At 38.3% G+C, this 25,888-nt stretch overlaps 1 protein-coding gene across 1 annotated transcript in view; it reads right to left on the bottom strand.

The window, feature by feature from the left end:
* The window catches only part of MBOAT2 (membrane bound O-acyltransferase domain containing 2), a 93,147-nt gene that overhangs the window by 35,833 nt on the left and 31,426 nt on the right, over nt 1–25,888 (bottom strand). The window contains exon 4 of the mRNA XM_058836489.1: nt 101–196. Coding sequence (XP_058692472.1) covers nt 101–196 — 96 coding nt within the window. The remainder of the gene's footprint in view (nt 1–100; nt 197–25,888) is intronic.

Here is a 25,888-nt window from a genome sequence, read left to right as displayed (position 1 = left end):
AAAGCAACCAACAAAAATATCCCACAATGGATACAGTATCACATATAGTATATATAGTATACTCAGGAGGAAAAGATAGAAGGATTATTTTTCTCCTTACCCAGAAAAATCAGCGGAATACTGTCCATAATCAAAGATATAGACCCTAGTAATTTGGCACACAGTGAGGTATCCTAAAGCGAAAACAAAGCAATACCTGGAAAGAAAATGGGAAAAAAAATAATTAAAAATAATAAATATTTCTACATTGAATAAAGTATCTTTTCAAAAGACTTTAATCTCCTATTATTTCTACAAAATATTGCATAATAGGAATCTGTAATTATCCTTTTATTCTGCCTGAGGTTTTTTTGGTAATGTTTATTCTATGCAAGCACATACTGGTTTATTTTAAAGTGTGTGGTACAACCATATAAATTCTATTGTCACTAGCCAGAATATTTATTCACATAGCTAAAGCCTAGAATTTATAATCGTAAGTGCCACTGTAAAAACTAGAAATCCTATGAAGAGAAAATTAATCTGTTGAAGTTTGGTTTTGTTTTGTTTGTTTGTTTTGGTGGGGTTTTTTTGTTTTGTTTTAGTTCAGAGTTAATTGTTGTATGTGTAAGCATACAAGTTTGGAAAATGATAAAGCAAATAACTTCCATTGCATGTACTGCTATGGATTCAAAATTCAGTACCACAAATCGTATTGCTGCTTTTTTCAAAGGAACTGGAAAACAAGAAATTTTCAAATACACATATTAAAACATAGCTGAGTGAAAAAGGAACAAGATGTCTTTTGTCTTCGGTTAAACTGATCCTGAGCAACGGTAAGAAAAACACATATACAATCCACCTTACGAAAGTGTTATATGTATGACAAAATTAGTTTTACATACCGTTTTCTTAACAACACACTAGTGAGAACTGATTTGCCAATACATGTCAAAAATCAGCCAGATATTCTTTGAAGTCCAAAAGGTCAGTGAATGCAAGCAGGAACTTAACTGATACTTTAGGACTTTAATGGATTAACTATACAGTTTTTATTTCATGTTCACAAGACTGATGTGTAATCCCTAGAGCAGACTGTATAATTCATCCAAAATCCAGTTAGAATGAAAATATTCATACAACAAACTGAAAATCACAGCCAGGACTGGATTCAGGTGAACTAGTGAGGGACACTACAAGACCTTAGAACATGACTTTCTTTCCTAGATAAATATTTTGCAAAAATTTGTTAAGATTAGAAAATCTCAGGTCTTAGAAATTATTCCTAAATCTGACACTTGCTACATAGAACACTTGCAGTTTAACCTTTAACTGAAAAATGTCCTATATATAAACCATTTAATATTTTAAAGCATCCAACTTTGAAATTACAAATTACCTTATATACCATTAAATTACATGTATTTTGGTGCAAAAAAATATTTTAGAGGGTCTCTTTTAGCAATAGTTTATTTTCTGTTTTCATTAGCATTCGTAATCCAGAAACAGTATTATACTGGGTGACTAACTGGTACAAAAGTGCTTGTAGTAAGAATACACTGGCACAGGTTACCCAGAGGGGTGACAGATGCTCCATCCCTGGAAACATTCAAGGTCAGCTTGAATAGGGCTCTGAACAACCTGATCTAGTTGAAGATGTTCCCACTCATTGCAGGATGGACTAGATGTTCTTTAAAATTCAATTCAAGCGAATCCATAATGCTATGAAATAAATATTAGTCATCATGACCAACATGGTAGGGGTTTCTCACAACATTCAGTTAATACCCACACCAAAGTTAAAGTGCAGCAATGGAAGAAGGAAAAACAAAACATCTTAAACTTCTTGGTTAGATTCCAAATTTCAGTTCTAAAGCAAAATCTGTCTTCCAGCAGAGCAGTGAAATTTGCTGCTATGTTGCACTCACCAAACACAGCTATGAATCTTAACTATCTTCCAGCTACGTCAGCCACAGCTCCAAGTTACAGATGGGAAGACTGCCAATTAATTGATGAGTAAAACACAGGAACTTGCTACCCATACAATGGTTTTCAACTTCTAACTGCATCTCTGCACATTAGTCATGCCACATCACATCCCTTTTTGATGAGAAATGTCATTTCATCAGGCAAATTGCAGCAACATAATATCCCCTAAAGAAACTTAAAAGGTTTATGACAGCATGCATCATTCCTGTTGTTTCTTCTGCAGGTTTGTAGTGCAACTTTCTGATCATCCTAACTCTCATATAAATCCACCTTTACTTAAAAAATTTCAAATAAGATCTGAAAATGTTTTGAGAACTTTCTGAAGTACTCTTACTGCACGTTTCTTACTCTCTTCAATGATTCATTCACCAAAAATTCCCCTCAGATCAGAAAATTGAGTTAGGTTTTGCAGAGCTCAACCACATCAAGTTTTACCCAACTCCAGAGCTAACTACAGGCTGCACACAAATGCAATACTTTTACCGAAGGCTAAAGTTTCTCCACCAGTAGAAAAGCAATTATTTTTAAAAGTCAATGTTACTCTACACTTGCTACTCACTGTATAATGTTCTTGTGAGCAGAAAGACAAAAGTATTGCACACTAAACATGAACAGCTACAAACAAGTCGCAACATTGCTATTATTACAAGTAACTTTTAGATAAAGTGACCTGCAATGAACAGTGTATTATGTAACAGAAAGACACAAAAACATTCATTTAATTCCCAGGATCTTTGTCAATACGACCTCACTTTATCAACAGATGCAACAAATTCAGACATATCTGGTAGCGTGTAGCAGAAAGCAGAACACAGTGGTACTTTTAACTCCTGATGAAAACTTGAAAAAAAAAAAAAATCAGCAATACTGGATAGCCTATTATATAGAAGGGCTTTTCTTGTACAGGTATTCCATATAATATTTCAATTCCTTATAATTTTTAACTTCTCAGAACATTAAAAATAGTATAAAGTATGTTCTACCCATAAAATTTTATCTTTACTTGATATAATTTCTTTTTAAAGAAAACTACTCCATGTTTTTTAAAAGTATATTCCAACATATTATAAATTAAGTACCTTAAAATATACACATAAATATTACAATATATAGGAAGTACTAACTAAGCAGCCTCTCCATGTACTTCTTTACAGGTGTTTATCAAGAGAACATCCATTTAATTCCATTTTTTGAAAAAATGCGAATTAATTTCTGATTAGAAAATACATACATTGTTCCATTCACCACTTTTTGTCTAGTAATTTTCCTACAAATAACATTAAGCAACATACATATCAGGAGTTTTTACCTGCATGTATACACATAAAACCAAAAAGCATGATTCTATCTATACGTGATATACACGCACACATATATACAGGGTTTGGTTCCTTCCCATCACGCAAATTTCTAGTCTCCAAACATCCTCATGGAATTTGCTACACACTTCCTATTATGCTTTCTACTGCTAATATTATGTAGATTGATTCCTGAAACACGATTTCTGCTGACGCAGAAAACTTCAGTCTTATCCCTGTACCCCTCTTTTTTATTGTCCTCACAAGTTTACCACAGCCAACACAACATTCACACCAGCATTGCTCACTTCAGTGCAAAGTGGTTGGATCTTGTTTGAACAGTTGATTTTCTTTTCCTACAGGCAAAGCATTTTTATCCAATGTCACTTTACAAATTCACTCCACGTGACACAGCAATCATGGTTTAACTCCAGCTGGCAGCCACTCCCTGCTTCCACCAGACACTCACCACCCACAGGGAAAGGAAGAAGTGGAAAGAAAAGGTGAATCTCATGGGTTGAGATAAGCACAATTTAATAAGTGCAAGTAGTTATTATAATAAATATGCTAATACTGCTAATAATAATTGAAATTACAAGTAGAAGAAGAATAAGTAATAGAACCCAAGAGAAAAGTGATGCACAGTACACTTGCTCACCACCTGCTTCCTGAGGAGCAGATCAGTTTATAGACTGGCCATGACACTCCATGGAATGGAATATCCCTTTGGCCAGCTGAGGTCAGCTGTCCTGGCCATGCTTCCTCACAGCTTCTTGTGCACTTCCTCACTAGAACAGCATGAGAAACTCACATGCATCTGACTTAAAGTAAGCAATATCAAGCCACAACCAAAATGTCAGTGTGTTATCAACACTATTCTCATACTAAATCCCAAGAAGAGCAATGCACCAGCTACTAGGAAGAAAATAAACCTTGTCCCAGTCTAAAGCAGGACATACAGCAACCATCCTGCCTGGCACATCATGTATAACAGGAAGACATAAAGGCTCAGACAAAGTCTCCATCTAGCCCAGAATCCAAAACTGTGTCCTCCCCACAGCAGGAGCTCAAACATGCCCAGTGTTCTCCAACACTCAAACAATCAGCACTTTATAGACACAGATCCAACACATTATCCATGTGTTTAATAACTCTCAGCAGACTACAACTCTATCAACTTCTGGCTCCAAAGCACACCCTCATCTTTACCACCCTCTGTTGCTCCAAATACACTTGAGAAAAGGCTGTTAATTTCAACATCTTCAGCATAACTATACACAAATTTGATAGAACCGAATGAGCCAGCAGAACCTACTTATATAAAGTTTCCACATATTTAAGAATATAAAAATTACATGTGGTTTAAAAGCAGAACCCCCATCTTTTACCTGTATTCCTCAGAAATTTTGTGTTGCTAGTCAAGAAAGAACATCCACAGGCTAATTCTAGAGCTGATGAGCAAGCTGAGCAGCACACAGATCCAGGCTAACAATCAGCCAATGTATGTTATGTTTCTGCATAACAAGGAGTGGGAGTTGCACTTTTAATTTATACTTTTGGGGGACTCAGCATCTTAGTTATAAAATGTGTGTTCCTACCATACCTATCTCTGTTTGCACAAAATGCAGCAAAAAACAGAACTGTGACCTTGACAAAGGCAGGCTTCGAGAGATGTCATAACAGTTTCTGTTATTTTAGGCTCTTCTCATGCAGTAGAAGGACAACAGCAAAGTATGTTATTTTGCTGGAAGAAAGTTAAATAAACCAATCAACGCAGGGTACTTTTTTACCAGCAAGTTCGCACATAGTACAGATTCAGCCTTGAAATAAAGGCCTCAAGTCCAGTCAAGATCTACTTCTTCCATTATGTTAGGAAAAAGTAATTTCTTTTCTTTAAATGTGTAATTATTCCATTTCAAAAGGCAGACCTAAACACCATGCAACATTATACTGCATTGATTTTTAAAATAGGTGACAGAATAGCCTCTGAGTTTTTCCAAACACTGTGCTGAAAGCTGCTGCCTAGGTTTGCTTGTTTGTTTTTCTACAGATTACAGCAACTTTTTTTAAAAAATCCTAAAAAAAACTGAATTCTTGCCTCTAGGGTCAGAACTGAATTCTTATCAAAATTCAGCTATATTATTTTTTTTTAATTCTAATGATCATAATCAGTTTGCATTGCTCACACAGAGAAATTCAACTCTGTGCAGTTAGAACATACAATATTTGCTTACAAAACTTCAAAGAGAAAAACGTACATCAAAAAAAAGTCCAAAGTGTGAAAGCTAAACATCTAATTCTGCAATCATCCAGCACAAGCCAACAGAAATACTGATTAGAATTAGTTTTGTTTTGACTATCTGAGAGCCACAAGGTAAGCTACTCTGCCCCAGTCTGCTACTTTTACACCAAAAAGCGTTACCTATTTATACAATTTGTTTATGTATGCATTATTAACATTCATAATTGGTATTTCTTAGGAAATTGATCAGTTTTCTGATGTAAACAATAACAGCTTCAGAGTGTGTGTACCTCTAAAATACATGCCATGTTAATCCTTCTGGCCACTCAGAAGCCTCTGATTCACACACTAGTCTGTCCCTTCTGATTACTTCAAGTGGAGATCCAAAATGCATTGAAATAAACAAATAAAAAGACAAAATCAGACTGTCTATGAGCCCATTTCCAGAGAAGGAAACATTCATACCATCATGCTTTGGTAATAAGCAATCTGACTATCACATTTTACCTATTTTTCAACCCTCAGCTGAAGATTTTTGGGTCTGACAGCCATTTAAAAGCAAATTTAACAAATTAACAGACTTCTCCAACATTTAGATCCAACAGCAGCCTGACACAGCCCATGGCAGGAGGCTCCAGTGCTTGCTTAGCCTTCCTGTCCTGGCAGTGCCACGCCTTTGAGCCCAAGGTTGGGTTTTGCTCAGCCAGCAGAGAAAATGTTATCCAGGCCCCTCGGTCTCCTGCATCCAAACACAAACACAGGCTGGATACATGAGGATTCATTATCTCAATTGTCCCAGAACCATTTGTGGTGGCTTGACTGTTTACTGCAGATCAGCTGCTGACATAGTCACTTGACTAATGTATTTTGATGTTTTGCTACATAATGGCTTGGTAAAGTAAATCTTTACCAAGCTAAATTAAATGATCATTCCAGTTATAGCTACAGGCCATATTCCAAATGCAACATTAATACATGACAAATGCAACAGAGTAATTCTTGTCAAAAATGCATGCAAAAACACTTCAGAGCTTCCACATGCTCCCTAACGTCACGTTCTCTTGCTTTCCAACCTCTGCCCCTGCTCCCTTCCATTCTGGAACGTCTCAAGGACAAGGAGACCAGCTTCAGACTCTCATAAATCAAAGAAACATCACCTAAAACAGAAGTCAGGCAGGAGGGAGGGTGCTTTCATGTCTTCCTTGGAAAGGAAGAAACATATTGTGTGATTCATTCTTCCTGTACGACTCCAAAAGGAACACAGAACTAGGAAAGGTGGGAATGAAAAAATGTACTTGATTCCCTAGAAAATGCAAACCTGAGAGCTGAAATTGACTGTGTCCAAAATTTAATGTTAAGCTGAGATGAGACATGAGGGGTTACCATAAGTTCTCTCACCCCGTAAGTTCTCTCTCACTTGAAAAACCACATTGTGTCATACCAATCCCTATTTCTGCAATCACTTGAAAGTATAACAGTAAACAAAGCAGATAAGAGCAGCAAGTCTGACCTTTGCATTTTAAAAAGTTGACAATAGTGTAAGAGCACTTAAAAACAAAGAAGAAATTCTAACAGCTTCACAACACAAATCTGTAAAGGCAGAACTCCATGATGCTGGAATCTGCCTTATAAAGCCCTGATGAAGGAAGCAGAATCTTGAGATCTTCTAACAAAAATGAGTACTCATAACTCAGAAAACAAACAGCTGACATGCTGGTGCTGTGAATCTTCATCTGTTCATTTATTTTTCTACATAATATTTGCCTAGCTATAGGATGTTTCAGCATCACAGCATGCAACTCATTTTGTGCTTCCTTTTTCTTCTATGTGATACATAAGTAACTTTTCTGCAAACACCAGAACTGTGCCCAGAACCATTAATTTTGCAAACCAGCAAAAACCCATCGACCGCAGAGCCAGAAAACAGTCTCCTATTAGGAGCTTGATAGCAACACAACTTCTGAAAGTATTTTTAAGGAAATAAAAATGTCATTTCAGAACACTGACAATAATGGGACTATTGCAAGTGCTATTTTAAAGGATAGGCTTAATAGTTATAATGGTTTAGAAATGGTAAACTGGACCTGCTAGGAACAAAATATTTCATAATAATTATATTTCAGTGGGCCAGTAAGCTTTATACAAGAACTCACAGGCAGTTTAACAGAACAAGTTCTCTGACAGCAAAACAATAGCAAGGTGAATCATTAAACCCATCACTGCTGTTAACTCGGCACTTGGCAAGTATCATCTTGGATGAAGATAAGAGAGAGCTGTTATTTCCATTCACCCACTCATCACCCTGCTCCAGCTACACACACCCTCATGCCCCATGCACATCCCCATGATCTGTGGGGAAGGAGCAGATTCCCAGCTGCCTCAGCCCTCCAAATCTTTGCTGCAGCCCCCCATCTTTGCCTTGAGACACAACACCTGAAGCAGAGAACCGGTGTGGCTGCAACACTGCCAGGAAAGAGAGGCAAGGTTTGCTCGGTCATGAGGTGATGCCAGCTGGAATTTGTGTTCAGCCAGCCAGGAGACATTTTCTGCATGTGTTAAGGATGGCAGCAGCCGGGGAGCATACAGGATATGATTTGCTGAGAAGGTGATTGTGCAGCCAGAATCAGTACACAGGGCAGCCAGCAGATTAATAAACAACCCAACTCCCTTCAAGCAGCATACAAAACGCCACAGGAATCAGATTTAGTTACAAAAACCAAGTGTTTTAATGATTCCAAGACTAAAGGAAAGCCAGGAATTTGTGCTAATAACCTAACACAGCTGCATTTTCTTTTAAACCATTTTTCAAAACAAAATGCCTTACAGAGGTGTTTTATCAGAGGGGATGATGGTATTTACATTTCCCACCCTATTTCTTGTTTTGCCTCTAGGAAGGAATCAAATAATTCTTTGTTTTCAATAGGGTACTGAAGCAACTGCAAGCCCCACAGCTGGTCAGACCTGCACCAACACTGCAGCCCTATGCCTTGCCAAGCTATTTACACCAGCTTGCAAGCAGACACGCATCTCAAACAGCACAATGGCTGCAATAAAACACTTCTGAAATGAATAAAACATTTTCTGAAAAATATAATTTGCTTAAAACATAGCATAAACACATGCTTTTCTCCAATGCTTAACATTCCTTTAACCTGGAAAGACCTATCCCTTCAGATGACTTCAGACTTCCATTTCTGACCAATCCCCATCCCCCAGCTAAGTTAAAGCACCACCACAATGTCCTATCTTCTGCATCCTTTAATCAATGCATGCTGATGTATATAACACTCACATGATGCATCAACGTCACCACTGTCACAGTATTTATCATATGGTCCTGCAGAAACACACACAGAGATCTAAATCAGCTGTTTCCTGCTCTCAGATAGGAGAAAACATGTGGGTCGCTCCGTTTTTTTTGCTCAATGATGAAGCCTGACACAGAAATAGAGGATGGCAACTTCTATTTTAGTGTAGATTTTTCTCCTGCATGTGAGGAACACTAATGACTATTTCCAGGGATGAATCTGAGATACTCCACAAAAAAGAATGATAAGGAATACACAAGGAACCCATTATAAATAAAAGCCTTGCATTTATTTTTGGAACATTTTTCATGCTTCCAGTTAGCAATGGAAAACAAGAAAAATCCAAAACAAACAAAAAATGCAATTAACAAACAAAAACCACACACAAAAAAACCTCACAGCAAAATAAACACCTACTCAATGACAGTCCAAGTCATGGCACAATCACTTAGGGAAGTGACCTACTTCAAGCACAGGCAAACAATATTACACAAAGATGTATTTATGATCTTTAAATTAGAAAGTAACTATGTTGTCCAAGTATTTATGTACATATTGCACATGTTTGTATTTATATAACCCATACCTTTTTAAATATTGATTTACTGGAATACTGTGTTGATCCTATTTCATGCATATTTGAATTTAGCAGCACTTTTGGCCTAGCATAGCCACTGAACTGCTTCCACTCTAGTTTGTCACCTCCCTTCTCTTCAGCAGATCCATAAAAACTACTCATGTTTGTCATTTCCTAAAATGCTTAAAAAATTTCCCTTTAAAAGCCCAGTGCAACCAAATTATCTCACAATTTATTAAAACTAAGCAAAATTGTAAAAATTAGAATGGCTCAGGTTTTCCCAGTCAAATTAATCATATGACCTGTCCCTCATAGTAAGTTATATGAAGTCAGTTAATAGATACTTTTGGGTAGATTTAATCACAATGTATGCTACTGGAAGAGGCTACATTTCTGTAAAAATGCAGTCTTCATGTCAGTGCTGAGAGGAATAAGGAATTTCAGGTTGTTCATCAATTATCCTTTGAGATATGAGACTAAAATAATGAATTATTCACCTATAGATATAATCTATAGATATAGATGTTACTGCCACTTGTCTATCATTCATCACCAAGATATTCCATTACCTTTCTGAGTTATTCTCTCTCTTACATTTCCTAATGTAAGAACTCACTACAGGCCTCAACTTTCAATTCATTGAATTTACATAATAGAGAAAATCCATATAAGATTCTCTGAAGAAAATAAATAATGATCAACCTCACTTCAACAATTTCTTTCTCACAGCATTCAAAAGCTTTTCATACTCACTACCAGGAAATTTCCTTATACTAACTGGTTTCTTCTGTTTTGTACAAGTAGGGATGTGACCAAACACAATAAGCCATTCATTATGCAGGTTAAGATCTTTATTTCCTCATCAAACAGGGTGTCCAAACAAATGAACTTCTCACTCCCAAATCTTTTGCAACACTGATTTATCTATGAACAAAATCTTCTGCTGCTAGCAGGACGGTCTACAGACAGCATTCATACAAAGAAGGCATCTGCAATAATTTTGCCAGCTCAAATCTTCCTTTGTGAAAATTTTTATTACTTGAGTTCTTTTATTGACAAGTAACACAAAAGTCACAAGAGAATTCTAAAGAGACATGTATGAATTTTAAACCTGAACTACAGAAAAGAGACTATTAAGGCAGCTCATCTTGAGTTGAACTTTTCATGATTAGCACTATTCTAAATTAGGAAATATGCTCAAATTTCTTTTTCATCATATTTTGAGCCATTATACAGTGAAAAACTCAGTATTTATTAAAAGCCAAATATTATCAATTCAAAGTTTGTTAAACTCAGAGCAACAGTTTAAAAAGTAATTTACAAGAAACATTTAACACCTTATTCTCATAGCAAGAAATACACATTACATAGATGTAGAAGTTTACTATGATTACAGTGGCAAAGGTCCCACTGCACGTTAGACAATTCACCATAACACCACTGAACAGCCAGCAGAGACAGGCAGAATCAAGGAAGAGAGGTGGACTTCAGCAGCCTGGGAAAACAATCACAGACTCATAACTATAAACAGGTGGTTTAAACCAAGATCCACAAATGCAGTGCTCCTCTTTATACAGCTGCTCTCTAGGCATTAAAATTCCCATTGTTTAAATCCACAGAACCTTAATATTTAGTTGCTAAATTTACAGAGCTATTTCAATCTCTCTGACTACCCCATCTATATAATACATACAGAAACACCTGGTGCACAAGAGCATTCTGTGAGCAAGTATGCTATAGATTACAATTCACTGAACTGAATTACAGGTTCATAGAATACCAGATTGGAAGGGACAAGAATCACCTGATCCAATCTTTTCTGGCAAAACCACAGCCTAGACAAATGGCCCGGCACCCTGTCCAGCTGAATCTTGAAAGAGTCCAGTGTTAGGGAATCCACCACTGGGGAGATTATTCTAATGCTTGATTGTTGTCACTGTGAAAAGTTTTCTTATGTCTAACTGGAATCTTCACAGGAGTAACTTGTACCCATTACATGTCATTTCCCCCCTTTTTTTTCCAAGGAATCATATGAAGTCTCCATTTCCTCCATAGCCACCCTTTAAATACTAGAATACAGTGGTAAGATCTCCCCTGAAATTTCTTTTCTCAAGACTGAACAAACCCAGTTCTCTCAGCCTATGGCAGTCTGCCTGGTCCTTTTATCATCTTTGTGCCCTTCTCTGGATCCTCTCCAGCCTGTCCACATCCTTTTTTGCAAAGCAGGGACCAAAACTGAACACACTGTTCCAGATGTGGCCTGACCACCATTGAATAGAGTGGGACAAAATCTTCTTTCTCTCTGCTGGTGCTGCCCCTGTTGACCATTATCTTGTTGGTTTTCTTTGCTGCTGCAGCAGTGTTCACCCTCGAGCTGTTGTCCCCCAGGGCCCCCAGGTCCCTTTCCCAGAGCTGCTCCCCAGACAGGTAGATCCCAGCCTGTGCTGCACTCCTGGACTTTGCTTTCCCAGGACCTTACACTTGCCCCTGCTGAACTTCACAAGGTTCTTGTCAGCCCACTCTTCCAGCCTACCCAGGTCTTCCTGCAGGATGACACTCTCTTCCAAAGTGTCCATTTTTCTACTCGGTTTCATCCCATCTTCCAGATTACATTCTGAAGACATTAAAATGCCCTGGGCCCAAAATCAAGCCCTGGGGGACCCAATTTGGGACAGGCTGCCACTTTGAAGAGGAGGCATCTACCACCACGTGGCTGAGAGTGCAGTTTCTCAGCCACTTCCCCACCCACTGCACAAATTGTTTGTCTACACCATCACACATCAGTTTCTCTAGGAAAAGGCCACAGGAAATGATACTGAAAGCCTTGGAGAAATCCAGGTAGTCAACATCCACCCCTCATTCCCCATCAGCCAAGCAGGCTGCTTCATCACAGAAGGCAATCAGGTTTGTCAAGCACCATTTCTCCTGGGGAATCTGCGCTGGCTTTTCCCAATCACGCACTTCATCTAACTTGTGATAATCCACAGGAGGATTATATGGAAAGAGATACTTTGCTTTCCTAACTGCCTCTCTGCACAACCTGGCAATGTCCTTGTAGTTTTCAACAGGTGTTAATCTACTTTTCCATCTCTGTTACAGTTCTCTTTTGTTTTTGAACACACTCAGAAGCTCACAGTTAAGCCAAGCATATTTTTGCTCTGCTTACTCCCCTCACCTTTGAAGGGGATGAACTGCTTTTGTGCTTCCAGGAAAACATTCTTGAAAAACACCCAGCACTCACTCACACCTTTATCCTCCATGGAGTCCTCACAACTGAGCTCTGAGTGAGCTGAAGTGTGTTATTCTAAATTCCAGAGTTTTTGCTTCAGTACTGCCTTCAGCATGCTCAACCACATCCCAAACACCACAATATTGTGATCACTGCCACCTAGGCCATCACTGAGTTATTAAAAACAGGTTTTGTCTGTTTTTGAGCAGCAAGTCCAGCAGTGCCTCACTCCTGGTTGGCACATCTAACATTTGTATGAGGAAGCAGTTCCCTATGCATTCCAGAAATGTGATGGATGACACATTAACTACTGTAGGATTCTGCCAACAAACGTCCGGTATGGAATTCACCCATAAGAATCAGATTCTGTTGACCTGAAGTTTGCTTAAGTAACCCAAATATTGCTTCACTGGCCCTATCATCTTGGTTTGGAGGTCAATGGCAGATGTCTACTGTAAGACTCTCCTTGGAGACCACTCCTCTGAGCTTGACCCAGAAGCATTCAACATGTCCCAATGTCCTAAAGCCCAAAACCTCATGATGGCATCAGCTACAAAGTCAGAAGTTAACGCACATCATCCATTTCTGGCTGCACCCTTTCCTCTAACTGTCAAAATGGAAGAAAAGGACACCAATACCTTTCATTTAGACTCTCAGGGCTCTATAGTTTTCCCTGATTTTAGTTTATGCTGAGCTACTTTTATGGTCACTATTATAAGAACACCTAAATCTTAAACTTTCCTACTCTCCAAAACAAGTTTTTGTTAGAAAGGGTGTGTTACATACTTATAAATTGTGCTCAAGTTAATCAAAATTACTAATTTTCAAATAGAAGAGAACTTTTCATTTTATTCTAAGCATGTGAAACTCTACACTGTAAGCCTTCATGCCTAAAAATAGTGTGATTGCCAGTCAGCCAGAAATTTAGAATGCATCCAGAAGCTCCTACGCTGCACTTGCCAGGAATGTCAAGACTTTGAAAAATCACATATATTATAACAATCAAGACAAACTAATCTGTAACAGAAGCACACAGAACACACTCTGATTATTCATTATTGTGAAGCCTGGCAGTATCACTGCAGTTCAGCTTACTTCTGTATTTTCATTATAAACCAAATTTGAAGAAATGTTTCAACTAAATGCGCGTGTTCTGGTCCTACATGCCTTAAAAAAAATACAGTTTAACATGTTTGGGGATTATGACACTTAGTAGTGATTTGAGAATATGAAAGGGAATCAACAGTATCTTTTAAGTAAACAATTTCATACTGTTTTGGTGACGGAAATCCCACAAAGTCTCAGACCAGAGTAATGAGAACTCTTCCATGAGGGGTTTGCAGCAGCTGTATCCTATTTATGTGAAACAAAACATGGTGAGTTTATATGTCTATGTTTTGTCACTAGCTGTTGAATTAAATTGCTTTCACAATATGAATAAATCTCACTGGTTGAGCTTTAGACCACCAGGTATCCATCCAGCCAGGGTTAAATTTGAAATGCTATTGAATATTTAGAGTGTTAGCTCTTAAATAACTTATAATGCTCTTGTACTCCTAGTAATCAGTCTCCTCCCACTTTTAGCTGCTGGAAAAGTTGAGAAAAGATTCTGTAAAGACATGACGAGTCTGAAAGCATATTCTACTTAGGCCTTTCTGGAAAATTTCAATCACAGAATGGGTCAGGTTGGAAGAGACCAGAGTGGGTCATTTGGTCCAATCTCCCTGCAAAAGCAGGGTCATCTTAGAACACATGGCACAGGTTTGTGTCCAGATAGCTCTTGAATATCTCAAGTGAAGCAGGCTCCACAGCCTCTCTGGGAAACCTGTTTCTGTACATGGTCACTCACACAGTAAAGAAGTTCTTCCTCATGTTCAGGTGGAACTTCCTGTGCATCAGTTTCTGCCCACTGCCTCTTGTTCTATTGGTTGGCACCACCAAGAGCCTGGCTCCATCCTCTTCACAACCACACTGTAGATATTTATAGACATAGATGAGATCCTCTGTCAATTGCCTCCTCCTGAGGCTGAACAGGCCCAGTTCCCTCAGCCTTTCCTCATAAGAGAGATTCTCCAGACCAATTTAGTAGCTCTCTGCTGGACAAAGGAATAAGTTGAAAAAAAATTTAAAGATGGAAAACTTTTTAAACTTCTGCTGGGTGTTAGGGATAAGTACTGTTTGCTGTAACACCATTTCACATATAGTCTTATGCTAGCACACACATTCAAATTAGAAAGAGGCAACAGCAAGAGAAAGGTTGGTGGAAGTCTTGTGAGAAGACAACAGAATTAAAAGCAAGCCAACAGACTGTAAGATTCATATTTTGTTTTAGTGATTTCAGCTGAATGCCAGAACCTTGTCATAATTCATCTCTGGAGATGCAAAGATAACAAGTGTTGACTGAGAAAGGATGGGGAAAAACATTCTACTTGAAGCAGCATCAAGTGTAAAGGACACCTACAAAAGAGAGATGCAGTCCTGTCACAATTCATAGAGAGTTATATACTTAATAACTGAACACAGTAGTCTTAAACCTTCAGTTGATGACTTATTCAAGTATTTTCAGTCTATATGAAGCTCTACCACACAGATCAGATATTTTGATTATAATTGAAAGCAGTACATAGGTTAGCCTTCAGTTGTTAATAAATTAGGATCAGTGACACAACCAAAAAAATAAGCAGTGCATCCCTAAATTATTTGTGTCTTTGCCAGATAAGGTATTTTAGGAGACTATGAACATATTAGCATATCTCTAGCCTAAACTGATTATTTTAACAGTACACAGACAAGCTGCACTTCTGCAATGACTGATTTTCTCAAATTATTTCAAGAGTGAACCAATAAAGTCTGTGAATGCAATGATGTACAAAAAAGTGAAAACACATATCTCCTATAAAATATACAACTGCAAGAATAAACGAACAAAGATTTCAATCCAAAGGCATAGTTATTCATCTTGGCCCAATCACACTGGCACCCTGCAAAACCACGAGAACAGGTTTACAAGGCAGAGAGGGTAACCTCGGACAATTAGAACTGCTGTTCAACAGCCCACAGCTTTGTCTTGCTAGCCTCAGAGGTGTTTTATGAAGTGGTAATGCAGGTAATTTTAATTCAATATGAATTAAATGTGATGAGGCACTGGGTAGGTTTTTGTTCTCAAGGTCCACCTTGACCTTATATAGATCTACTCCTAGGTGATGATCAGCTTGAAGGAGAAAGCATATGATGACAATGGTTATCCAGACCCAATAGGACAAAGTCCTGAGTAACCTCATCTGTCTCCACCACTGACCCTGCTTTGAGCAGGAGGCTGAGTCAGAGAATTTGTTGTCCCTCATTCTATGAATTTATTCAGTTTATTTAACTGGTAACAGTTTATTAATTGTTAATTTTTAAGATAAAATGAGGAAGAAAATAAGCAATTTCTTTTATTAAAGCTTTCCATCACATCATAATATTTGTGCATTCCAAATCTAAAACAAAAGTGTTTAACAGCTCTTTGTCCCAAAACAAGTTAATTTTCCTCAAACAATCCATTTCCTTCCTAGGACTTGCACGAGGGAGAGTTGCACAGAAGAATGCTGTGGAGGCAGGGTGAAGCAAACCCTACTGAAAGAAATTACATTGCAGCAATGAATACTGGAGCACAGCTGAGATGTTGCCACATGGGATAAATGCAATCATTATACTTTGCACATAGTTTCATCTGTACAGTATCTATATACCTCCATACAGCAAGCTATAAAATATTGCTGAATTTATGGAATTGTAGAAAAAGCCTCTCACTCTAAAATCCCAGTATTTTAACTTAATAGTTGCAACATGTACCTCCTACACAAACTTGTAATTCCTAAAATATTTAAATAGCAAACTCTGTTGCACTGTAAGCATCACCGTTAAGTCAGATTCCTCTTGCCCCTCTAGCTACAAAACTATTTACTCCCAAATACACATTTTTAAGTTGCAGATGCCTGTAACTATAAGAACAAATATGCCATCTCAACTTTTAGTACAGGTGGCAGAGATTGTAGAAAAATCTCTACAATGTTATTAAAAACATTAAGCTTTTGTGAGGATAATTTGCAATAAATAACTGCAAAGTAACAGTTTTCAGACAAAATCTTAGAAGAGAGGTATCAAAAAAATAATTTACTTTAATAACCATATGTACCAATAGTCACTATGATTTGCTGTGGGAAAACTTCAGTAAAAAAGCCTCCACATGTGAATGATCCAAACTGCTTAGGCAGAGAAGGACAGGACTTTAGCAAAGCACCCTGAGTTAGCCCCAGTTTTAAAATTACGTGTCTGGATTCTCACATCCCTTTCCTCTTTATGCAGTTTTTGAGAATTGTTTTAAAGGCTTTTAAAATTTTTTTTGGGGGGTGGGGAGAACATACACAAAAAGGGGGAACATGACACACAACAAAACAAAAGAACACACACTTTACTAGAACAAGAACTAGGAGCTTAAATTCCTAACAGAAAAATCTGAGCACAAGTAGGGCAGTCAGAACAAAAAGCACATCCCTCCCTTTGTTCATTGTGTCCTTGGCAGACAGACCCATACTTCCAGCCAAGTCCAGCATTTTCTGAACAGTGGCAGACTGCTCAACTGCCCCAGTCCCTCAGAAGCTTTCCCTGTCCCCTCTGAGAACTGGTTCCCTGTTTCCAGTTCATCACCAGAGCCTTGCAGCCCCTCAATGAGCCCTGGGCCATCTACAGCTTCCTCTGCAACCCTCCTATTGCCACACTTCAGCAGTTACTCAGTCCATAATCCCTAAAAGCAAGCTCTTATAAGAAGAAACAATTTTTACCTCCACCTATCCTTGTCTTCAAAAGAAGAAACTAGGCATAATCTATCCGGCCTTCTTTTGTTAGGCATAATTTGTTGAGCCTTTTGTTCACTGCCATTGATTTTGATACTTCTTAAGCAATTTTTAGGTTTTACAGAAAGGATCAAACCCATGGCTTGCTTAACACAGTACCCTTGTCAGAACAGATACATCAGAAGAAGTTGTGAGAACCACATGGCACAGTAGCTCAGATTAGAAAATACCTGGTTCGAAGACAAATGTTACTTTCATAGTGAAAGAATGAGAGTTCCATTAGGACGCTCAGTAAAAATGCAAAAACCAGGCAGGCATAACAAGAAATAATGCCAGGAATACAGCTCAAAACCATTCAGATTAGAATCAATAAAGGTGATTATCAGAATACAGTTTAATGGAAAACATTTTCTGACTCCTGGAATCTTCCACAAAAGCATCCAATCTTGATTTTGAAATACATTTAATTAAACAACTTACTGGTTTAACCATGGAAATATGTCTGTGCTACATCAGAAGCCAAGATGAACTAAAAAATCTCCCTTTAAAAAAAAAAAAAAAAAAAAAATCTATCTCCAGAATACTTTATCTTTGCTCTTTACAGTAGGAAACCAAAATAACTAAAACAGATCCTGACACCTGGCATTTACAAACCTTCCAGAACACTTTCTCTTTAGTAAGGATACTGAAGCCCTTTTTGACATTTTTCTAGTCTTAGCCCCAGCCCCAGAAAATTAAAACCTATATTTCCATATGAGCTGAGATAGAAGCTAATGCCTTCCCCTTTTGAAAGGAGAATTTTAAAGGCAATTTGAATTTACATTCCTCCTGAGGGAAAAATTAATAAGCTTACTTTTCTGTGATCTTCATATGCATCTCCATTCATAGCTAGAACTAGGTATATCTGTAAAAGTAGGTACATGCTTAGGGCAAAAGACTGCCATGAACAAAAATAATTATTTTCAGAAATGAGTATTCTTGTTGAACAGAACAATCATAACTCCTGCTTTTCTCAGCAATAGGAAGATGAAATCCAGGTTTCCATCACAGATCCCTTCCCAGTCTCCTCCCCACTGTGGTACGAGAGAAATGCAGTTTCTCCTATGCAGACAAACAGCTTTAGGCAGGTAATGACGTTACATCTCTTAATTAACTTCCTCTTCAAGATAGCCAACTCAGATGTCCACAATCCCTCACCTGAATCTTCCATACCTATTTTTTTTTTTTGTTAATTTATCTTCTCCAAATCCGCAATAAATGTGCAGTACTCCATGTGAAAAAGTCCTTGATACTGGGCTCAGAATTACACCACATCCTCTATCCATGCAACTACAATACAGCCTCCCTGTTTTTCTCCATAGTTTGCTTTACAAAGCTTTTCTTGGAGGTTGTCCATGACATACGGATCCCATTCCTAATTTCAAGCCACCATGTTGCACGCACAATTGAACAGCCTCCACTGAGGTATGTATTGTTGGCTTTTTCAGTGTTGAACCAAGCCTGTCATTTTTGTCCATTTATTCTTTCTTGTTAGTTCTGAAATTCTTCAAAATACTATTAACTGCCTCATTCAGCCAAACCCTGCAAAGTGCTGCCAGTAATTCAAGGGAGGTGGCACATGCTCCCTATACAGCACTGCACAGTGAGGCCACACCTGGAATAGCTGGGGCAGTTCTACCCTCCTCAGCAAGAGGGAAACATGGACATAAATGAGAGAGTCCCAAAGGCCACAAGGATAACGAAGGGACTGGGCTTTCTGTCCTGTGGGGAAAAGCTGAGAGAGCTGGGACTGTTCAGCCTGGAGACAAGGAGGCTCAGAGTGACCTCATCAATGTATATAAATTCCTGAAGGGAGAGTATAAAGAGGATGGAGCTAGGCTCTTTACAGTTGTTCTAAGTGACAGGACCACAGGCAATGGACACAAACTGAAAGACAGAAGGCGCTGTGTCAACAGCAAGAAATATTTTGTTACTCATCAGCCCAGGCACAGGTTGTCCAGAGAGCTTATGGTCTTCCCTCCTTTGAGGTACTCAAAAGCTATCTGGGCATGGACCAGGGCAAAATGCTCTGGGTGGCCTGGCTTGAGCAGTGGGATTGGACCAGGCTGCCTCCTTCTAACCTCAACCATTCTATGATTCTATAGTTATTAGTGTCTTTTTCAAATCATGAATAACCATAATTGAAATGTGTGGTTACTACATTTTCACCCAGAAACAACTTATTTCTACTAGCTTCCTAACAGAAGATGACAATTGACAGCAACCCTTTCTCTCCAACAAATGCCTAAACCTTTGGAACAATTCACAAGAATCTGCTTTTGAGGCATTTTTCCTTTTAATAGCCACAATGCATTCAAAAACATGCAAATCAAATAGCCTGTAAATCATAAAGGCAGTATGGACAACTTCAGAAAGCAAATCAAAGATAAGGTTCAGAGACAATCTGGAGAAGTAGGAGTTGACAAATCAAAATACAAATAAACTCTATAAAGATATTAAGCTAAATGATGCTTAGTCATATTTAATAATTATCCACTGAGAAAAATTGAGCATGGGTAAGATTTCCTTGAAACTGGAAAAAAAAAGGCTACCTTTCTTTAGAACATGATCTTTAAAAGCAGAAAGGGGAATTCAGAAAATCATAGATCCTTGAACTTGAAATCAAGTACTATAAAGGGCTTTTTTTGTTGGCTTTTTACACAGTATGCATTTATAAACACCTAGAAGGTAAACCGAGCAACACAACCAAATCAAAAGCTTGACCAGAACAAGTATGACTTGATTATATGACTGCAACTAGCAGATGTGGCCTGCCTCACGAACATGACTGCCATCCATGATCAAACCTATTCTTAGCACAGCCAGTGTGAGGAACAGCTGGGACAAAGTTAATTTTCCTCCTGGTAGCTGGCACAGTGCTGTGCTTTGGATTTAACGAGAATAATGTTGATAACACACTGAAGTTTTAGTTGGTGCTGAGCACTGCTTACTCCAAGTCAAGGACTTTGCAGCATCTCATGCTCTGCCAGTGAGGAGGTGCACAAGAAGCCAGGAGAGAACATAGCCTGGGTAGGTGACAAACTAGTCAAAGGGGTATTCCATACCACAGAGCACCATGCTCAGGATAGAAACTGGGAGGAACCGGCTCCAGGGACCAGCCACAGCTAAGGGACAGGCTGGACATCAGTCAGTGGGTGATATGCAATTGTACCATGCATAACTTGTTTCTCTACAGTTTTATTTCTTTGTCTCCCTTTTTATTAGTACTGCATGGTACTTAGTTCCTGGCTGTGGTTTAAGTTATGCCTACAGAGCCAGTCAGCCTGTCTTAATCCTAACATTTGAGCTGCTGGACAGTACCATCCCAAATCCAAAGTGCACAAAAAAATAATACCACCAAATCGTAAGGATGTATCAGATACTACTCCACTAACTCAAACTTACAAAAACAACAGGAAACATTTAAATATTTTGGTAATAGTATGTACATGAATTAAATCTTCAAGTAGACATTACATTATAAAAATTGCAAACACTCAGCTGATCAGAAAACCTTGGGAAAAAAATATAAAATTAAGAAAGGTTTAAAAGCCTCAAACAGAGCTGAATTAACTTATGTGCAAAGCACAATTTTGGCTGTAGATAATCAGCCATAAAAATCTGTAATAGAAACCAACTATTAGGCAGCATTAGAGCAGGAAAGGATCCATTGAAAGTAACAGCATTGCTAACAGACAGAATAAGCCTTTTACTCTGCTTAGCATTACAAATACCTCAACCTGTTTTGAGAAGCACATCTCCAAAGGACATAGAACAACTGGAAGAATTCCAAAAGCAGCTACACAAAAAAATGGAAAGAGGCCTTGAAAACACAACCTAAAGGCAGATTTAAATAGACTTGGTCAGGCTTTACTGGACTGAAAGAAGGCAATATAAGTAGAAGATTCCTGCAAACACAAGGGAAATACACTTCCCTACACAAATGAAAAGGGCTCAAACTACAGATTATTTAGGCTAATTTCTAGGCTAATTTGGGCTAATTTCTGGGACAACCTAACCACAAGTATAATTAAGCACCTGCACGGACCGCCAAACAAGACCAGAAACGTTGTAAAATTCTTAAATTATTTTTAAAGATAATGAAAATTTAAATAAAATCAACTGACTTTGATCAGAGGTCCAGATGAAGTCTCAAACCTTTTTCAGCCTTCATTTCCAGAATTCTATATTGGATTTTGTTTATCAAAGAAATATTTTTCAAAATGAGAAAAGGATGCTACCTAAAAAATTTTCCAGTTCATAGATAAAGAGACATCTGTATTTTAAGTATTTATAAATTAAGTCTGTTAAGAGATCAGATGCAATAGGCAGGAAAAACAGCTGTGGGAGCCAGTCAAGATACTGATGATCTGGCAAGACAAACTCCAGTACAGGAACAAGACACACCCACAGGAGCTGTTTTCGTGTCATACCATTCTAGTACTACTCAAATTTCTTTTAAATGCTTCGAATCTTGTCAAACCAAGGTTACATTTGCTGAAAAGATTTCTCATTATAGTCATGTACTTGGATTTGAACACATTCCATATGTTAAACTCTGTTTGATTACGAGTTCAGCTATGCTGTGAGGGCGGGCAGTCTGCACCTCCCTTATCTCCTGATCAATGCAAACAAATATTTTCAAGTGAGGATGAGCTTTAGCACCAGTAAATCCAGAAACCTGTCTGCTAAGAGAGAGGTAATCTACAACATCTTTTTCTAATTTACAGATTGTTCAAATATTTTGTGTATTAAACTTGTTTGCAATCAGTCACAGAACACATAATTGAAAGCAAAAAAAAAAAAGTATAAAAAAGTTAACTGAGCTGAAGTTCTCACCCATACTTTTTCCCTTCTTTATGTATTGCCTTTACTCTATATGCTTGTCTCCTTGAAAAGCCAGATGTAGCACTTCTTATTAATTCCTTTGGGAAAGCAGGGACTGCAAGAAAGCAGACAGAATCTCTGAAGAAATGCAGAAATCCAAATACTATGCTTAGAATAATGGATTTCTTAACTTCCACAAAAGGGGGAAAAAATGAGCAAGATGCAAACATAGTATCAGAACTCTAATTTCATGCAGCACCATCCCAAATGGTGATACAAAGCTCATGGCCAAAAGCTACATAGACAGCAATCCACTGTAAGACAAGTTATTTCTAAAATTTTGATTAAAAAAAAATAATCTTGCATATATACCTCGGGGACAGGTTTAGAGTAGATGTGGATTAAGAACCTGAGTTACAATGCATGAGAAGCTTTGTCCCTCCTCCTCAAGAAGAGATCTTGGACTTTGCAGCAGAACTGCACCCACACATTGATTCTCACAAGACAAGCCCTGATGAGCACAAGAAAGAAACAGGAAGACAGACAAGCATGAAAATAGATGAAGGTTTCTTCCTTCAGAAAGGCACTTCCAGAAGCATTAATTTGTTGACAGAAGTCTTATTGTTTTCTCCTTTCCAGCAACTCAGAGAAGACAGTGTAGAAAGAAGTGGAATACTGTTTCTAGTCTATTCCTTACTTCTGCTGGTTTCTTCGTAGTATAACTAGTCTACCAAAGGGCATAAAAATCAAAACCATAGTATAACCATATAAATATAGAAACTTCCTTTGCTTTTATAAGGAGAAAACAAAACCAAAACCACAAGCAACTCCCCATATTAACTTGAAAATACTTTTGATAGTCTCCAGTTCAGAAAAAACCCTTCAATTTTCAATAAACATTTTCATGCCAACAGATCCTGAGGAATTAATCTCTTTCTAAAAGTCTGAGCTTGTCTAAAAGGAAGGTGCATACTTGTTTCATTTAAATGGTGACAGTAGTAGTTGGTTGATAGACTTTCTGCACCCTGTATTTTGGACAGCTTTGTGTTCCAGTGAAACAGAAATGCTCTCTTACCATCTAGAAATGTTTTATATGGATTGGGAGCTCTATTTATGCAATATCTGGAAATCACATTTCATTATATTTATCTAGTTCAAACAGCAAGAAGATTGACATTTCATGAATAATACAGCATCTCTCATTACTGCAGCCAAATAAACAACCTATGATGTTTAAAGGGTAAAGTTACTAGTTCCCTTCGAGAAATTAAATCACCCCTTCCCCCAAGATTTAGTCAGAAAGCATGATGCAAAGATTTAAAAAAACAAAAACTTCACAACTATATTGGTAGAAAATAGTAACACCTACCAAAGTCCCGACATAAATGAAGTCAGAGGTCCTGTTCCCAACTTGTTTTTCATGCTGTCCTTCCCTCTTCTTAGAATTTGAAATACTGAACTATGTCAGACTCTAAAACAACAATAAATGCCCAAGGATCTGCATTTTGTTGTTGTTTGTTTGGGGCTTAGTTCTAGGGTGAGGTTTTTTTGGTTGGAGTTTTTTTGGTTTTCCTTTGGTTTTGGTTATTTGTTTGTTTGTCTGGGTTTCTTTTTTTCCAATCAAAATACCCTACCAAGAAAGATTATCTCAAAATGATCTTTTAAAAGATCCCTAAAGGAAATGAGATTCTGATAGATGCTGTGACAGCATCCTGTATTTGAGAGAGTAGTTAATCCCTTGGAAAATAACAGGAGTATTAAAATAATTTGGAAGTAGCAGTCTCTCTAATAAATATCATCCAACACAAAATCCTGGAAGAGACATACAGAAAATTCTTTCCTATCTGAAGCTGAAAAGGTTATGCTATGTCCAGACTTCAGCAGATACAGAAAAACACAAGAGCATTGCAGTTCAAAACAGCCAGATAAATATCACCAATTCAAATTTAAAAAAAAATGAAAAAATGATCACACCCTTCAAACTGAAAAGCATCGATAGGTATGGTAGTTCACACACAAAAGATCATGGCACAATACAGTTTCTCCATCAAGGCAAGAGACATAGGCAGAAGGAAAACAACAAGGAATTGCACCAGTTCACAAGAATGCAACCATTAGCAGGTACTCAGAATGGAAATACAAGGTCCAGCTACCCAAATGGAATTCTGACTGTACAAAAGAATGGCAAAGTTTGGTCTGCAGGACACATCAAGTCCACAAGAAAGGGGAGGCTTTGAAAACATCACAGATTTCAAACGATAGTAGCCTCTTCACTCAGCTCCCAGTTTCCAATGACTCTTTAAAAAAGTCAAATTTATGCCCAAGGTGATTGAACCATTCAGCCAATTTCAAATGCACAAGCACAGCATTAGCTTCTATTCATTAAGGGATTGGAAAAAATAAGATGAAACCGATCACATATAGCCCATCATGCTCTTCCATTTTTAAGAATCAAAAGGAACCAGAAAGGGACTGAATTTTGGAAAAACAATTCATAGGACCACAGAATGGCTTGGATTAGAAGGCACCATAAGGATCACCTAGTTCCAACCCCCCTGCCCATGAGCACTTTTCACTAGGCTAGGTTGCTCAGGGCTCCATCCAGCCTGGGCTTGAACACTTATGGGGATGAAGCATCCACAACTTCTCTGGTTCCAGGACCTCATCACCCTTTCAGGGAAGTATTTCTTTCTTATATCTCATCTAAACCTCTGCTCTTTCAGTTTAATGCCATTCCTTCTTGCCCTATCATTGCATGCCCTTGTGAACAGGCCCTCTCCTGCGCTTTTGCTGGCCCCCTTGAGGTACTGGAAGGTGCTGTAAAGTCTCTCTGAAGCCTTCCCCTCTCCAGGCTGAACAGCTTCAGCCTGTCTTCACAAGAGAAGTCCTCCAGCCTTCTGATCATCTTCACAGTCCTCCTCTGGACTCGCTCCAACAGTCTGATACCCTTATGTTGGGGACCCCAGATCTAAACGCAGCACTCCAGGTAGGGTCCCACAGGAGCAGAACTGACTCCTTGACCTGCTGGCCATATTTCTTGTGATGCAGCCCAGGATGGGCTTTCTGGGCTGAAAGTGCACATTGCCAGCTCACACTGAGCATCTCATCACACCACCCGAATCCTCCTCAAGGCTACTCTCCATCTGTTCTCCACCCAGTCTGTACTTGCTTGGGATTGCCTCAGCCCAGGTGTACTGTCCCCTTGCATTTGTCCTTGTTGAACCTCTGCACAGGCCCACCTCTCAAGCCTGTCCAGTCCCTCTGAACAGCACTCCCTCCCTGCAGCGGTGTTGGTTGCACCACAGTTTGATGTCTTTGGCAAACTTTCTGAGAGTGCACTCAATCCCTTAGCACTGGTCCCAGTAATGACCTCTGAGGGACACCACCCATCACAGGTCTTCACTACGGCACTGAACCACACCTCTTTAACCTCATCAGTACTAAAACAGAGACCTGATCTTTGGAAATCTCCAAATGTCTTCAGGTATTGCTTTATAATTAAAAAAGATAAAAGCAAAATCAAACAAATTAAAATAAACCATTAGAGCCTTAGATACAGAAATCA

The sequence above is a fragment of the Poecile atricapillus genome, chromosome 3 (genome assembly GCF_030490865.1).
Source record: "Poecile atricapillus isolate bPoeAtr1 chromosome 3, bPoeAtr1.hap1, whole genome shotgun sequence".
NCBI classification, from domain to species: domain Eukaryota; kingdom Metazoa; phylum Chordata; class Aves; order Passeriformes; family Paridae; genus Poecile; species Poecile atricapillus.
Note: the sequence above shows the minus strand (reverse complement) of the source record. Positions and strands in the feature narration are given on the sequence as shown.